We start from the raw sequence: 17251 nt of genomic DNA, 5'->3' as shown, positions 1-17251 counted from the left end.
ACTCATTAATTTCAATAAAAAAAAAAAAAAAAAGGTCTTAGGTTCGAACCTCATCCCAATCAAAGTTGGCATAATTAGTACTCTATTTTACTCTTATTAAATTATTATATAAATAATAATTTAGTAGCTACAACAAAAAATTATAGATATGCATTTCTTTAATTTAGAATTATGTGTCCACAATGCCTTTATTCAAAAAAAAAATATTCATTATCAATAAATTAAATAAGAGAAATAATTGTATTAGTTATATTATCTTTATTTTTTTACAATATAAAAATTCTTTATATTCAAATTTATTAATTGATTATATTCGCTACATTGTCCTTACAATGTCTTAATTCAGTAAAAAACAAAAAAAAAATTATTCATTATCAATAAATTAATTAAGAGAAATATTTTCATTAGTTATATTGTCTTTATTTTTCTCAAATGTAAAAATTTTTACATTCAAATTCATCAATTGATTATATTCACTACATTGTCTATTATCTTTTTTGTGCACTATTTTTCTAATTAAATATCAAAGTTATAATACAAAATAATGCTATATATTTATTTACCAAGTATTTTATTAATACCATGAAAAAATTAAAAAAAATATAATTAATAAAGCCAACCATATTAACTACTTGAGAGATTTTGTGACAAAGAGAGTATTCAAATCACACAACAAATTGAAGTGAGAACTACCTTGCAATGTCCTTGTTTGAAAATCAGCAGTTAGCGGATTTGACCAACGAATTTATTTAATTATTAACATTGGGTAGAAAAAATGACCGTCAAATTATTAAATCAAATGAATGATTCAAATTGTTCAGGTTTTATTTTTTAAAAAAGTTTTTCTAATTTATTCTTAATTATATGATTATTAATTTAACTTTTCCGTTAAATACCGTTAATTCACCGTTAGTCTAATTCTAATATTAACGTCTAATATAGAATTATAATTACACCATTAATCTAATTCTAATATTAAAGTCTTAATAGAACTTAACCACAAATCCTAATGTCGAAATCTCCTCAAACAATATTAGTATATATTTAATATTTTATGCCCTAATTTTTATTTGTTGTCCCTTATGTCCCGTATTTGGTTTCAACCATACCTATACAATTATTTTATTGACAATTATAATCAATCTTGACTATATTATCTTGCATTTGTAAATTTAGAATTACCTATTTAACCCGCACGGGCTTAGCTCAATGGTTTAGTGGGCAGTATTTGGGAGAAGAAACCAAGGTTTGAACCTCGGCGGCGGCGGCAGTGCGGGAATTATGTCCAAAGTGGGCAGATTCCTTGTTCGCACCGGCATTTGGTCCTGTCTGGTTACCGTGATTTACAACTTCCCACAATGCTCTGTCGGGTCAGAGTGTGGGGGGCCCTTGGGGTTGGGGACTCAACCTTTGGGAGAAGCCTTAATATACTTTAAAGTACTTATTTAAAATTTAAAAAAAAAAACTAAAAAAAAAATATTGGACATTATCCCAATCGCGCAATGCGCGTAAAAAACTAGTATATATAATAAGTCAGTAATTTTGCTCCAAACTGCTAAAAACTAATACAACACATACATTTCGGGTTAATCTTTCACAACTCCCACTAATAATAAATAAATAAATAAATAATAAATAAAAACTAAAATAAGAAGACAAAGCTAATTAAGACTTCTAAATAAGAACCTTTTGAATTCTCAAGCCCACATTGTTGGCAATCAATTATGTTTGTAAGAGGAATATTGCTCATCTTATATAGATGAGCTCTCTCTTTTCAAACATTTTTCATGTGGGATCAAAATGATCCCACATCATTTACAAATGGAGCCAATGACTCCCGTTTGTCTTCTTATTCTTTTTTTTTTAATTTTAATTTTATTTTGTATATAGTTTTGTTTGGATTATTATTATTATTATTATTATTATTATTATTATTATTATTATTATTATTATTATTATTATTATTATTATTATTGTTGTTGTTGTTGTTGTTGTTGTTGTTGTTGTTGTTGTTGTTGTTGTTGTTATTGTTGTTGTTGTTGTTGTTGTTGTTGTCGTTGTAATTTGATTATTTGGTAAATTCGCCAAAATTTTATGAAATTCGCATGTTTAACATTTTATATTTAATCAAAACATCAAAAATATTATTTAATAACTTAGCAATTTGCTCCAAACTGCTAAAAATTAAAACAACACATACATTTTGGGTTAATCTTTCCAGAACTCCCTAATAAATTAAAAAAAAAAAAAAAAAAAAAAAAAAAAAAAAAAAAAAAAAAAAAAAACTAAAATAAGAAGTCATTAAGATAAGGTTTCTTAAATAAGAGCCTTTTGACACGTTGGGCTTCAATAGGTTGAGAAAGTTTATATGAGCAGATACTACATGTAACAGGGTGAATCGAATAGTTATGTTGTGGAACCGTGTCCACCTTGCAAGGTGGACACAGTTCTATGTTCATAATTATTGAACTATATGCTCATAATTATAAAGTTAAATATTCATAATCTTTGAACTTCATATTCATAATTATTGAACTCTATATTCATAATGACAGAACTCTATGTTCATACTTACTGAACTATATGTTCATAATTATAAAGATATATATTCATAGTTTTTGAACTTCATATTCACAATTATTGAATCTCTATAATCATAATTATATAACTATATGTTCATAATTACGTTCACAACACTATGTTCATAATTATAGAACTATATGTTCATAAATTTTGAACTATATATATTCATAATTATGAACAATTTTAGAACCGTGTCTAGCTTGCAAGGTGGACACGATTCCACAGCATAATTTGCCGGGTCAATAACACGGTGTTGATAAACAAATAAAATAAATGAATATTCAAAGTAATGTAAAACCATTAAATCTTTCAATTTAAACAAAAGACAAAAATTTAAATATCATACATATTATTACCCATTATGCTATAATGTTATTACCTAATTGATATTTGTTCTACACGGTATTACCAATAGAATATTTAATAAATTGTCTGCAAAAGTTTGAGCAGAAAAAATAAAATAGGAGGATATATATATATATATATATATATATATATATATATATATATATATATATATATATATATATATATATAAGGTATTATTTTTATAATTAGGTATAATATTATTAAATTGAAATTATTTAAAATATATAAATCAACATTAAAAAAAATCTAATTAATTTTGGATATTAAAACTATATATTTATATTAAAGGTGAAATTATAAATAATTAAGTTTCAATAAGTTTAGTTATTTCTTAATTTTATATTTTATAAAATATATAATCGAGATTAATATTTTTTCTATATACTAAGTTAGTTTGGAAGAATTTTTCATTTTTAGTCAATTATTAATAGTTATTTTTTTTTTCATTTTTGAAAATATTAATAGTCATTTCTTATTTCAATTGGCCTAAATTTCTTGTCATTTTTATTCTCAGTCAATTATTCCTTTTTAATACATATTAATTAATTAGTTAATTATTAATAACAACTTTTTTATATTTCCACTAACTTTACATTTTATAAAAATATAATCGAGATTAATATTTCTTTCTATCTCAGCTAAACGCTAAGATGCAAACTTCATTTTACATATTTACTAATTATTCGACATTAAAAAAAATAAAATAAAAAGAATAAGAAAAACAAAAGAGGAAAGAATATATAGATGCCATATGATATCTTACATAAGGTAAACTGATATCAAATTTAATTTAGAATTGTAGTAGGAATAGGAAAGTATGAAAGAATATTTCTAGTAGGGATTGTATAACTATATTTGTACAATTGTAGTACGAATAGGAATTGTACTTCCATATATTTTATAATATTACACAAACCTTAATAATGTAGGAGTGTTTTGGGCGGGAATTAAAATATAGGATTTTGTTTGTATATATTGTATAGATTACTGATTTTGTTTTAATAGAGCTTATTATTATTAAATTTGGGCGATTAATTATTAATATTCAATTTTGTTATATTATTTTCGCACAATCTTCCTTTTAAATTCTTGATACTACCGATTGTTTGCCATTTTCACTTTTTAATGGAAATAATCATCTTCTTTTTAAATAATCATTATTTTTGTGTTTTACAAAAATTTAGAAAAAGTCAAATATAGCGAGATTTTTAATAGGTTAAACAAACACTCTACTCAAGTTGTGATATATATATATATATATATATATATATATATATATATATATATATATATATATATATATAAATTATAAAAATGCTGTAAAATGAACTCTGCTTGTTAAAAAAAAACATAGAAACTTGAATGGCATGTACAAATCTCGAAATCAACATACTAACTCTAAGTTTCAGAAAATCTTACAAAATTATCAAAATTACCGTCTTTATAATCCTCGATCGTATCTCTACAATCTTCCATAAAAACTAAACCAATAGAGTTCTGTTACAAATGTTTTTCCTTCTCAATTTCCTTTTGTTGAAGCAGAGCCTCCTTACGTATCTTCAAACTCATACCAGACGATATAAACTGCAAAACATATTGAAATACGTGAGAATATAGTTAGAAAAATGTAAAAAATTCATACAAAAAGAAAGCAGAGAGATGAGTCTGAGATTCTTTGATTGAAGAAGCCCTTGTATTTATAGGTAGAAAATACTAATTCAAAAGGAAAGTATAATAATTTATTTATTTAAGGGAAAGTATAATAATTTATTTATTTAAGGTGATAACATTATTATTATTATTATTCTTATTATTTATTTATTTATTTATTTAATTTCTATTTGACATTTACTTACCAAATAAGTTTTACTACAAAAGTTTTGGGGGGAAAATTTGTTAGGAGGATTTTACTTTTATATATATAATATAATAATATATATATATATATATATAGAATATAGATATAGATATAGATTTTCTTTATAAATGTAAAAATAATAATAAAATAAAATTGTAATTGAAGTAAAGAGGATGTTGACTTTTTGGTAGTGGCAGCTGTACATACCATATATATCGTGGTTAAACCAGAACGCTTTTATACCATGGCCCAGCATGCATGAGTACATACGTCAATTCAACTGTGTTTATTATTAAGCAATTACAAACTTCAATTAATTATATTATTACTCATCATAATGTCCAAAAATCCAAAGAGTTGGCATATATAGCAATATACTAGTATTTTTTTTTTTTTTTTAGCCATAAAGTATAAATAAACCACTGAATTATTTGAAAAAAAAAATAGCAATTAAGCCATCAAACACAAATAACTACCAAATAAGTCATTGAACCCGTAAAAAAAGGAGCAATTAACATTTTTAACCGGTTAACTTCAGATTTTTACTGACTGGATTGTAAAATGTTGATTTTATTTACGTTTTTTTTTTAATTATAATACACCTACATAGTAATTATATATATATATATATATATATATATATATATATATATATATATATATATATATATTAAAATAATTATAATCAACATAGTTTTGTCTTGTATAAATCTAATTATTATTATAAATCTAATCTTGTATAAATAATTATAATCAACATGATGATGATGATGATGATGATGATGATGATGATGATGATGATGATGATGATGATGATGATGATGATGATGATGACGACGACGATGACGATGACGATGACGATGACGATGACGATGACGATGACGATGACGATGACGATGACGATGACGATGACGATGACGATGACGATGACGATGACGATGACGATGACGATGACGATGACGACGATGATGATGATGATGATGACGATGATGATGATGATGATGATGATGACGACGATGATGATGATGATGATGATGATGATGACGATGATGATGATGATGATGATGATGATGATGATGATGTAAAATATTTTTATAAAATTGATATTTATATTTTAGGAAATAACTAATACATAACTCCAATATATAATGTGTATATATTATTATTATTATTGAAGAAGATAAGAAAATATATGGTGAATGCATATACATGGTAACGATAGTTGAAAAGATAACGGTAGGGGTATGTTTATCCAAAATATTATAAAGTACAAGTTTTATAACATAATGTATAAAAAAAAAATACTTATTAAGGTATGGCCTTCATCATACTTATTGGCCATGTTTGGTAAAATGGTTGTTAGTTGTTAGCTTATTGTGTTAATTAGAGAGTATATATAAATAGTTGATAACACTAGTTGATTGTAGAAAAATATTTGTAAATTAGCTGTTAGCTGATATATAGCTGTTTGTTATAATTTTTTATCTCAAAAAAGCTAATTGAAAAAGTTACTTGGAGTAGTTTTTTGAATTTTAGCCTTTTGGAGTTGCAAAAAGTTAATTAACCAAACATTTATATTAATATTTTAACTACATCAAACAATTAATAGTGGTCAAATAAGTCAAAATTGGTCTATAGACCAATTTTTTTACCAAACAGGGCCATTATGTTTTTAGATAATGTAAGGCTTCTCTAAATATAATTTTTCTTCCTCCAAAATGTTGAATTACCAACCTAAGGAGCCTATCTATATCCTGACCTGACAGGACATTTGGGAGGATGTAAATTACAAGGACTCAATGACTCTACAAACCGAGTCAAATGCCGCTTCTCTAAATTCTTATGTATGTATATCAAGCTAAGAGATTTTAATATTTCGTACTCAATTCCTATTATATTGCGTCAAATTCGCTTAAATTAAAGTTACCTTAACTAAGCAATTGAACAGGTAAGGCACCAAGTCAATTATTACAGGGCGTTTGGTTGGAGGGGGGGAATTATGTGGGAAAGGAATTGTAATTTCATGGGAGTTGAATTACTGGGAATAAAGTGGAATTTAAATTCCAGTGTTTGGTTGACAGGAATAGAATTACTGGGAATTTCAATTCCAATGTTTGGTATACATGGGAATTGAAAGGGAATAAGTAGTATAAAGTCAAAAACGTCCATTATTGTTTTTAGACATTAATTTTAGGTTAAAAAAGGAAGGGGTAATTTTGACTCATCACTATCTTTTTTTTCCAGGAATTAAAATACTAGGGGGGGGACATGGGATTTTAATTCCATGAAAATGAGGGAATTGCAATTCCATGGAATTGCAATTCCCTCCAACCAAACTACGGAATTTAATGACCTTTGGAATTAGGTGGGAATTATGTGGGAAGGGAATTTAAAATCCCTCCAACCAAACGCCCTGTTACTGATTTCACTCGAGAGGTAATTATTAACGTCTTATTTTGCAAAGTTGGAATGTTAATTTAGGGTGTGTTTGGTTGGTGGGTTTTGCCCATAGGAATGGGTATGAAAGTGATTGTTGTTCTTTGGTTGATAGGTTTTTAGAACACTACTATGAGTATCGAATACCCTATCAATTGAAAAACTCATACCCAAATACAATAAGGGTTTCATTCTCTTATCCATTCTCAAGCACTACTATTAGTAACCATTCTCATTCCACCCTACTACCAAACATGTTAAATACTTTCACCAAAATCCATTATCATTACTAAGTATTTGATACCCATTCCGATTCCTATGTGCGAACCAAACACACCCTTAGAGTTTTTGGAGTTAAATAATTTAATGAATGTGTTCGTAAAAGTAAGAGGAAGTTAAGATCTATTTGACACTTATCCTTATATTAATTTAATTAGTCAATAAGATGCTTGATTAACTTTTTTTTTTTTTTTTTTTTTTTGAAAGGAGCTTGATTAACTTTATTCTGTACCAATTCCATACAATTTATACAGTTTAATTAACTTTATTTATTCAAATCTTACATTATCAATGTAGAATATAATAATAATAGTGAGAGTGTGGGAGCAACCTTTCAAAGTGAAAGGGCTCCTTGTGCGCAGTAAGCAAAGGTCTAATCTTTGTGTTCAGTTACGTTATCATAATTTACATCCTTCCAGATATTCTATCGAACCGAACGTGGGAACCCTTGGAGTTGAGGATTCAATCTTTTGGGAACAATAATAATAGAGGTTGGGTTATAAGTGTGGACTAAGTCTTAAAATTATAACATCAACTCCTCATGAGATGGACAACATTAATTAATGCATGCATGGTTGTAAAATTAATGCATGTACTAGTGTATCCTATTGAAATGCCATGAGCAAAGTAAGTTTGCTGCAGGCATAAAGCTTACCCACAAAAAGCGAAAATTCCTTATTCTTAAGGATTCACACTCCAATTTGATAAGATAGTAAACTGGTAAATCAATGTAATTCATTGATCTATATTGGTGCTCACAAACTAAGGAGTCCATCACATTGGGTGTAATTCTCACACTATAATTGTCGATAAATTATACAATAATTCAGGATCCACCTTGCATTGTGAATCCTGGTCAAAAATAAAATTAAGATTATCTGTTTTTCGTTAACATATTATCTGCTTGTAATTATTACATGTGTCTATAAATAAATTAAAGACATATAATATGCAATTAACAAATTACGTGTCTATATTAACATATTTTGTGCCTTTAATAATTTATTAACAACAAATAATTTATTAACTAAAGGCACGTAATATTTTAATTGCAGATACATAATTTTTAGACCAGGACCCACAATGCAAAGTGGACTCTAGTCCATGGTATAACAATTGACGATTGTCAATTCAAGACTCGATCATATGTTATTGCTCACAAACTATCACTCAAGAAACAACTGAACGTAAACACTAAAACCCGCACAGACTTAGTTCAATGGTTCAGTAGGCTGTATTTGGGAGAACAGACCAATGTTTGAAACTCAGCGGTCGCAGTGTAGAGATTATACCCAAAGTGAACAGATTTCTTGTGTGCTCTAATATTCAAATGCTCTGTCGGGCCTGAACGTGAGTTTGGGAGAACGTAAACATTAGGTGTAGTTATGGAATGCACATATGATGACTGACAATTACTGAGACTCACTCAACGTAACAGTGCTCACACACTATATGTCCGCGTGACATTAATGCATTCTAACTAACTCCTTATCTGATCTGTAAAACCCTAATTAATGATATGATTTCTCCGACCACCTTCAACTGCTTATACATATCTATATATACCTTCATGCCTCATAATCTCTCTGTCACACATATACACACACACACTGACATATATATATCTATCTCCCACTTCTGCATCCTTTTGTGTATTCTTCATTTCTTCTGATCTTTGTGAATGGGTGGTGGGGGGTTTACTGGGATAATGAGAAAATGGGGAGTGGTGGTGATGTGCATTATTGTAATGGTGATGGTGAAAGAGGGTAGAGGTGAACCACAGGTTCCATGTTACTTTATATTTGGGGATTCTTTGGTGGACAATGGTAATAACAACAATATTGGGTCATTGGCTAGGGCTAATTACCTGCCTTATGGGATTGATTTCCCTAGTGGTCCAACTGGAAGGTTTTCCAATGGCAAAACCAATGTTGATGTCATTGGTATGTATAGTGTACTATTCTCTCTCTTTATCTATATTTTTTCTTTTTAGTACTACCTTCACTGAGGTTCAAACCTGTGATCTCCAATTTGAGAGTGCCACAGTCATGTCGCTCGACCATAAAGTCTTTCGCCACAATGGTTAATAATGAAATTTCATATTTTCTTCTTCTTTTTCCTCATCTTAACTCTATGAGTTATTGGCCACAACCTTTTTATTTTAAAACTTATTGACCCACAAAGGACCCAAAAACCCTTTTAGCGATCATGATTCACGTTGCAGTATAGCCCATAATGTATAGACCATTAATATATATATATATATATATATATATATATATATATATATATATATATATATGAACTAATAATCAGTATTATTATAATATAATATAATATGAACAGCTGAGCTGCTGGGATTCGAGAACTACATTCCACCATATGCAGTGGCTAGGGGACGAGACATTCTCAGGGGAGTCAATTATGCATCTGCAGCAGCTGGAATCAGAGATGAAACTGGCCAGCAATTGGTAAATTAAATTTACCATACACATGCATATATTATTAAATTAAACAAAAATCACATATTTAACCTTTCCTTTTAAGTTATATGAATATAGTATCTTAAATTATTATTGTAGCTATTGTTAGTCCCTAAATTATTTTCATGATAGTTTTGCCTTGAACATTATTAGAAATAATGTTACTACTATTCATTATTTAAAAAAAAAAAAAAATTAAGATAATCAGGGATATTTTTGTAATTTTGCCACATGTCAACATTGGGAGGAAGATGTTCTTAGCATGGATAATGTAGAGCTCCAATTCCAAAGATATATGTAGTCATATATGTAGGTTTTGACCAAATTAAAACAACCTCAGTCAAGTTGGTCAGATCAAATAATTGACTTGATAACAAAGTTTCAAGTTCGACTTTCATACAGTCTATTGACCGTACTTCCTCGTGGTCTTTTTCATCGTATCCAAAGCACATCTTTAGATAGTGCCTATAGGGATGGGCTTCCCTGTAAATCAAGCAACCTAGTGAAAAATGAAAAAGTATTGAATCATTTATGTCTATAACTTACAAACTAGATCTACCATACTCTCATAAATTAATAATTATAAATTCTCTCACTTTTTTTCACTATTATTTATTAATTCTTGTTTAATTTATAAATATGGATGTGTATGTATGCAGGGAGACAGGATTAGTTTCTCTGGGCAAGTAAGAAATTACAGGGACACAGTGGATCAAATAGTGCAAATAATAGGGAATGAGAACGATGCAGCAGATTATTTGAGCAAGTGCATATTCTCAGTTGGACTGGGCAGCAATGACTACCTCAACAACTATTTCATGCCCCTTTACTACACCACCAGCAGGCAGTATAACACTGAGCAGTATGCTGATATCCTCATTGACCAGTACACTCAACAACTTAAAGTAAGCACATCAACAATCCTCTTAGCGTATCACGTATGGTCAGCTCGGTTAGTTCCTAAAATAGTAAATTGTAGACAAGAATATAGGAGCATTATGCCCTGGACCCGTGTCCCTCCCATGTGCATGGTGGACACGCTGTACATTCATAATTTCTATATTATAAATTCATAATTTCTATACTGCACATTCATAATTTCTGTACTGTAGATTCATAATTTCTATACTGTAGATTCATAAAATTTATAATGTAGATTCATAATTTCTATACTGCACATTCATAATTTATGTACTGTATATTCATAATTTGATAACAATGTGCTCATAATTTGATAACTATACAGTTTAGAAATTATGAATTTACATTATAGAAATTATGAATCTATAGTACAAAGAAATTATGAATGTGCAGTATATAAATTATGAATCTACATTATAAATTTTATGAATCTACAATTTAGAAATTATGAATCTACAGTATAGAAATTATGAATGTAGAGCGTGTCCACCATGCACATGGTGGACACGGGTCCATAGCATAATTTGCCAAGAATATAGAATTGAGCCTGACAATCGGAAGTTACACCTAATGTGTACGTTGGACTCTTTGTACGCACCAGACACTGGTCCTTCCACCTAATGGGACACCGAGTTACCGTAGTTTTCTTCTCTACTATCCTGTAGGGTCAAAATGTGAGGATCGTGGGAGAGAAGCCAAATTGAGTGATAAGCTAACTATTTTACCAAATAGTATATCAATTTTATTTTTATTTTTTTTGAGTCCTATATCAAAATTTCATCATTGATAGAAATAAGGATTTATTATATATTAATTTTTGGGTGGATATAGACAATATACGATTACGGAGCACGGAAGTTTGTATTGAACGGAGTGGGCCAGATCGGGTGTAGCCCAAACGCGTTGGCCCAAAATAGCCCTGATGGTAGAACCTGCGTGGAAAGAATCAACGCGGCAAATCGGATATTTAACCGCAAACTGAGGGCACTTGTTCACGACTTAAACTTCAATACACCAGACGCAAAATTCACCTACATTAACGCCTACGATATGTTCCAGGATATAGTAAACAACCCCTCTGCTTTTGGTAAATTCCTCTTTTAACCCCACACATATATATATATATTTTTTTAACCCCACACATATATTAGTTACTTCATTTCTTTTATTTTACATACTTATTATTCACCTGGTTAAACCAACTTTTTTTTTAGTATTTTTTAATTATTTTTACTAATAGATTGATTTTTAATACTATTGACTCTATTATAATGTAGTATCTATCTATACATACCTTTTAAACCTATTGGAGCACAAAGAGTCACTCCCCGACTGGAGTTCGAACTTGTAGCCTCTTATTTAAGAGAGCCACATAGTTGCAATTACTTTACTAGTAGATTAACTAGACAAATTATTGTGTGGACCATGGCCCACACAGTACTGTGTGAACCATAACAAAAAGTACATTTTTAATATACTAAAAATATATTATTTTTGTACTGAATGTACATTATATAAAATAATGTACTTTCAGTACTCAAATAATGTACTTTCTCTGAATGTAATGTACATTTTAATATATTAAAAGTGCATTATTTGTGTACTGAATGTACATTATTTGATAGTATGATTCACACAAGTGTATGATTGGATTAATTGTGGATATGATTGTAATATAAATTGGGTTTAATTTAATAGTGAAATATATTGCATGCATGCAGGATTTAGAGTAACAAATGCAGGATGCTGTGGGGTGGGGAGGAACAATGGGCAAATTACATGCCTCCCATTGCAAAATCCATGCCCCAATAGAAAAGAATATTTGTTTTGGGATGCTTATCATCCTGGTGAAGCTGCAAATACTATTGTTGGAAGGAGATCTTACCGTGCCGAGAGCCCATCTGATGTATACCCATATGATATTAGTCGTCTAGCCCAACTTTAGTCTATAATTAATTACACAATATTATCATCATAAATTATCTATATTTTAAAGATTATAATTTTGTGCAATATTTGATTGTATGTCGTGTATTGGAATTGTGATTATAATGCATTCGAGTTAATTTTATTGTCTCATCAATTTTTTTTTTTTTTTGAAATGTTGTTTAGATGCTTTAATTTCATTTTTCCCTCAATTACATATTTTAAAAGTTTAATAATTCGAGAATAACCAAATTTTATGTATATAATGTTGAGTAATATGGTTGAAAAAATCCCAAAAATAATAATTCTACAAAAAAAATTATTATTATGTGGGAAAAACATAAAACTGGGAAGGAAAAGCTGGAGTGTTTGGATATAGGTTTAGCACGAGTTCGAACACAAAGTTCTTTTCCTGAAAACGTTATTTGCTACCTCCCACAAGTGCTAAGAGCGTTGTAGCCTAGGTTTCCTAGGGTAAAACGTGCTACGATTCTTTGTTTAAGCACCTAAACAAAGAACCTGGCAAACAAAGCAATAGCAAGAACACTGCTGGGTAAAGAAGAGAGTAGAAGCAGAAGTTTTGAAGCAAAACAGTACTGGAATTCCTTTGGTTTTGTGCTGTGTAAAATGCTTCTGCCCTACCTCTCTTTATATAGGGCTGTTGGAAGGGATAGCATTCAACATGGCCATTAATTGGTATTAAACCAATTGTATAACACCTGTAACAGCCACCACTAAGTAGGATTAAACTCAGATTTAAAATTGGAATTAAAACAGTATTAATTCCGTAACAGATGAGTTTAATTTGTACAACAGGCTGAACTTTCGGGTTTCAGATCGTTGGGGTGCAGGTTCACACGAGAGTACATCTCTCGTGCGTGCTGTGGTGCGACCCGAGAGTGCACCTCTCGTGGTCACAGATGCACGAGAGTTGTGCTCTCGGTGCACCACAACCTCTCGTGCTCTCTGTAGCACGAGAGTATGTGCTCTCGGTTTGGTTCGGTTTCGGCCGAACCTTCTCGGTGCACCACAACCTCTCATGCTCTCTGTAGCACGAGAGTAGGTGCTCTCGGGTTGGGCCGAACCAAGTGACTATATCAGATGATACCGAACCTTCTCGGTGCACCACAACCTCTCGTGCTCTCTGTAGCACGAGAGTAGGTGCTCTCGGTTTGGGCCGTACCGAACCTTCTCGGTGCACCACAACCTCTCGTGCTCTCTGTAGCACGACAGTAGGTGCTCTCGGTTTGGGCCGTACCGAACCTTCTCGGTGCACCACAACCTCTCGTGCTCTCTGTAGCACGAGAGTAGGTGCTCTCGGGTTGTGCCGAACCAAGTGACTATATCAGATGATACCGAACTTTCTCGGTGCACCACAACCTCTCGTGTTCTCTGTAGCACGAGAGTAGGTGCTCTCGGGTTGGGCCGAACCAAGTGACTATATCAGATGATACCGAACCTTCTCGGTGCACCACAGCCTCTCGTGCTCTCTGTAGCACGAGAGTAGGTGCTCTCGGTTTGGGCCGAACCAAGTGACTATATCAGATGATACCGAAGTTTGGCATAACTTAGCCCGCAAGGCGGGCCAATTTCCGAACGACATTCGTGCACGCAGGTGAGCTCGGGCTTGAATCAAGCCTTTTCGATCTCTTTGCAATGCTATACAATTCTACAAGCTTCAAAAGAGCTCTTGTATATAAGGGGGGCGGGGGGGGGGGGGGGGGGGGGGGGGGGCGGGGCAAATCTTCTTTCCAAACCAATGCGGGACAAAGTTCACTTTGTTCCCTTCATTTCCCAACTCAATTGGGTTTACTTTGAGAATCAATATCTCATTCACCCATTATCCGTTTTGAGCGTACAATATATCAATCTCTTCGTCTCACTACGAAGAACCCGAAACCACTTTGACCCGACTCAAATCGAAAGTGGACCGCACTGATAAGTGTACCACAAAATAGCCACTTAATATGCCATTTTAATCTAATTTTTTCAACATATAACACATAAATACTTTATTTGTCTCACAAAAAAGTCACCACAGGTAAATGTAATGATCTTAAAATATATATTTAATGCAGGGTCGGTCCTGGTCATGTCTCGACAGGGAGACCGCACAGGGCCTCCAATTTTTTCGCAAATTATGCTGTGGAAACGTGGTCACCATGCGCATGGTGAACACAGGGGTAGATCCATAATTTTTATGCTATAGATTCATAGTTTTGATTTTCATTTGTTGTTAACGACGTTTCTCTCTTCGCAATTGCATTATTTCGTCTTCGCAAAATAGAAATTATGAATCTACAGTATAGAAATTATGAATTTAGAAATTATGAATCTATAGTATAGATGTTATGAATTTACAGTATAGAAATTATGAATCTGCAGCTTAGAAATTATGGATCTATTCCGTGTTCACCATGCGCATGGTGAACACGGTTCCACAGCATAATTATTGCAATTTTTTGGGGCCCAATTTTTTAAAAAATATTTTATATATAATTTATTTTTTTATACTTGATAATTATTATATTTTTGAATTCATTAATTGGTCTTAATTGTAATTGAAAATAAAATTTTAGAAGTAATTGACATCGAAATTTTAGTGAATAATTTGTACGGAGTATTTAAATATGAATGAAAAATGACACTTTTAAATTAACTTTTGAATTGTATTATTTCTTTGTTAAATTTTTATTATGCATTATATTTGGACAAAAAAATTAATTACATTTTTATTTTTGTCATAGAATACAATAACTTGAAGTCCAAATGAATTTGAACTCAATTACCTCAGTTATAGAGATTTTCTAGATCTTTTAGACTTCTATCTTCATGGTATGAGATTATGTTTCTTACCTTTATAAATAGAAATCTCTATCATTATATAGCAAAATTTAAATATTAAAAAAAATCTTTCTCCCTATGTTCTTGTCGCTTTATTATTGTCTTTGTCTTTGCAGTAGTTTACTTTATTATATTTAGATTGCATATCAAAACAAAAACAATAAAGGTCTAAATTAAACTATTAGACAATGCCCCTATTTTTAATGGAACGGTCCTTATTTAATGAATTAACTAAGTAATATATTTATATATTTGTGCATAGTACATAAATGTATTGTAATTTTTATTTTAATAATATAAGTAACCGGTTTCTAGAGAACATCTTTTATTATATGAAATACTCCGTAATAAATATTGAAATTAGATGGTAAAAATCTATTATGTATGTAATTCAAATTCGGCAAATCTAGACTTTCCCTAAATCATTGTACTTTTGGTACGTCTAGCTGAAAAGTTAGTTGGAATTTAAATTTTGAAAAGCTAATACTGTTAAAGAAACCTTACATTTTACACTGGCAAATTATTATGCGGATGCAGGTCCACCTAATTGTAAGGTGGATCCAGATTCAAATGTTCACAATTTACATACTAAATATTCATAATTTATCTTTAAAAAATGTCATAATTTGTATATTACAAATGCACAATGTTAACGTATATGTAATTGATTACCTTGTTTTGTATTTATAAGTTCTTTTCAAATACTACAGTCACACAATATTAATAGATGAGGGAGAATTGCCTTTTTCAGTTGTTATGTGTTTTGACTTTTAAAAAAATGTACAATTTATATTCTAAAAATTCACAATTTCAATATTAAAAATACACAATTTATACGTATTTTAGAACTGAAATCCACCTTGTAAAGTGGACCTAGTCCATGGTATAACAACTCTTCTACCAATAGTTATGCTGTGCAACCGAATGCACCATGCGTATGGTGCATACGATGCAAAACGACGTCGTTTTGACTAAAAACGCGCGTCTCACTTAAAAAAAGAAATCTAGGTTCGATTCTCGACAATAGCATTATTGTGGATATATAGTTATGAATTTCTGGATATATAGTTATGAATTTATGGATATTTAGTTCATTCATTGGGGATATTCAGTTCATTCATTCACTGTGGATATATAGTTATGAATTTATGGATATTTAGTTCATTCATTGTGGATATTTAGTTCAATCATTGTGGATATTTAGTTCATTCATTGGGGATATTTAGTTCATTCATTGTGGATTTTTACTTCATTCATTCACTGTGGATATGTAGTTATGAATTTGTGAATATATAGTTATGAATTTATGGATATATAAAAATGTTATTGCCAGGAATCGAACCTGATTTCTTTTTTAAGTGAGACGCGCGTTTTTTAACCAAAACGACATCGTTTTGCATCGTATGCACCATGCACATGGTGCATTCGGTTGCACAGCATAATTTGCGCTCTTCTACCCCACCTTACATAATTTAGCCGGGCTAGATGGTCATCTTTAAACTTATCCAATATTTGTAATTTTGTATAGTGAATTAGTTGCCAAAAATAGCAA

General features: G+C 30.5%; 1 protein-coding gene across 1 annotated transcript; it reads left to right on the top strand.

Moving 5' to 3' along the window:
- Window positions 1-9124: 9124 nt before the first annotated feature.
- LOC109162403 (GDSL esterase/lipase At5g45670-like) lies at window positions 9125-13000 on the top strand. The gene is made up of 5 exons (XM_019311108.1): window positions 9125-9468; window positions 9872-9996; window positions 10668-10913; window positions 11761-12016; window positions 12651-13000. The coding sequence occupies exons 1-5, from the start codon at window positions 9207-9209 to the stop codon at window positions 12872-12874; spliced, it is 1113 nt and encodes a 370-aa protein (XP_019166653.1). The 5' UTR covers window positions 9125-9206; the 3' UTR covers window positions 12875-13000.
- The last annotated feature ends 4251 nt before the right edge of the window (window positions 13001-17251 follow it).

The sequence above is a fragment of the Ipomoea nil genome, unplaced genomic scaffold, assembly GCF_001879475.1.
Source record: "Ipomoea nil cultivar Tokyo-kokei standard unplaced genomic scaffold, Asagao_1.1 scaffold2942, whole genome shotgun sequence".
Taxonomy (NCBI): Eukaryota; Viridiplantae; Streptophyta; class Magnoliopsida; order Solanales; family Convolvulaceae; genus Ipomoea; species Ipomoea nil.
This window is presented reverse-complemented; position numbering and strand designations above follow the sequence as displayed.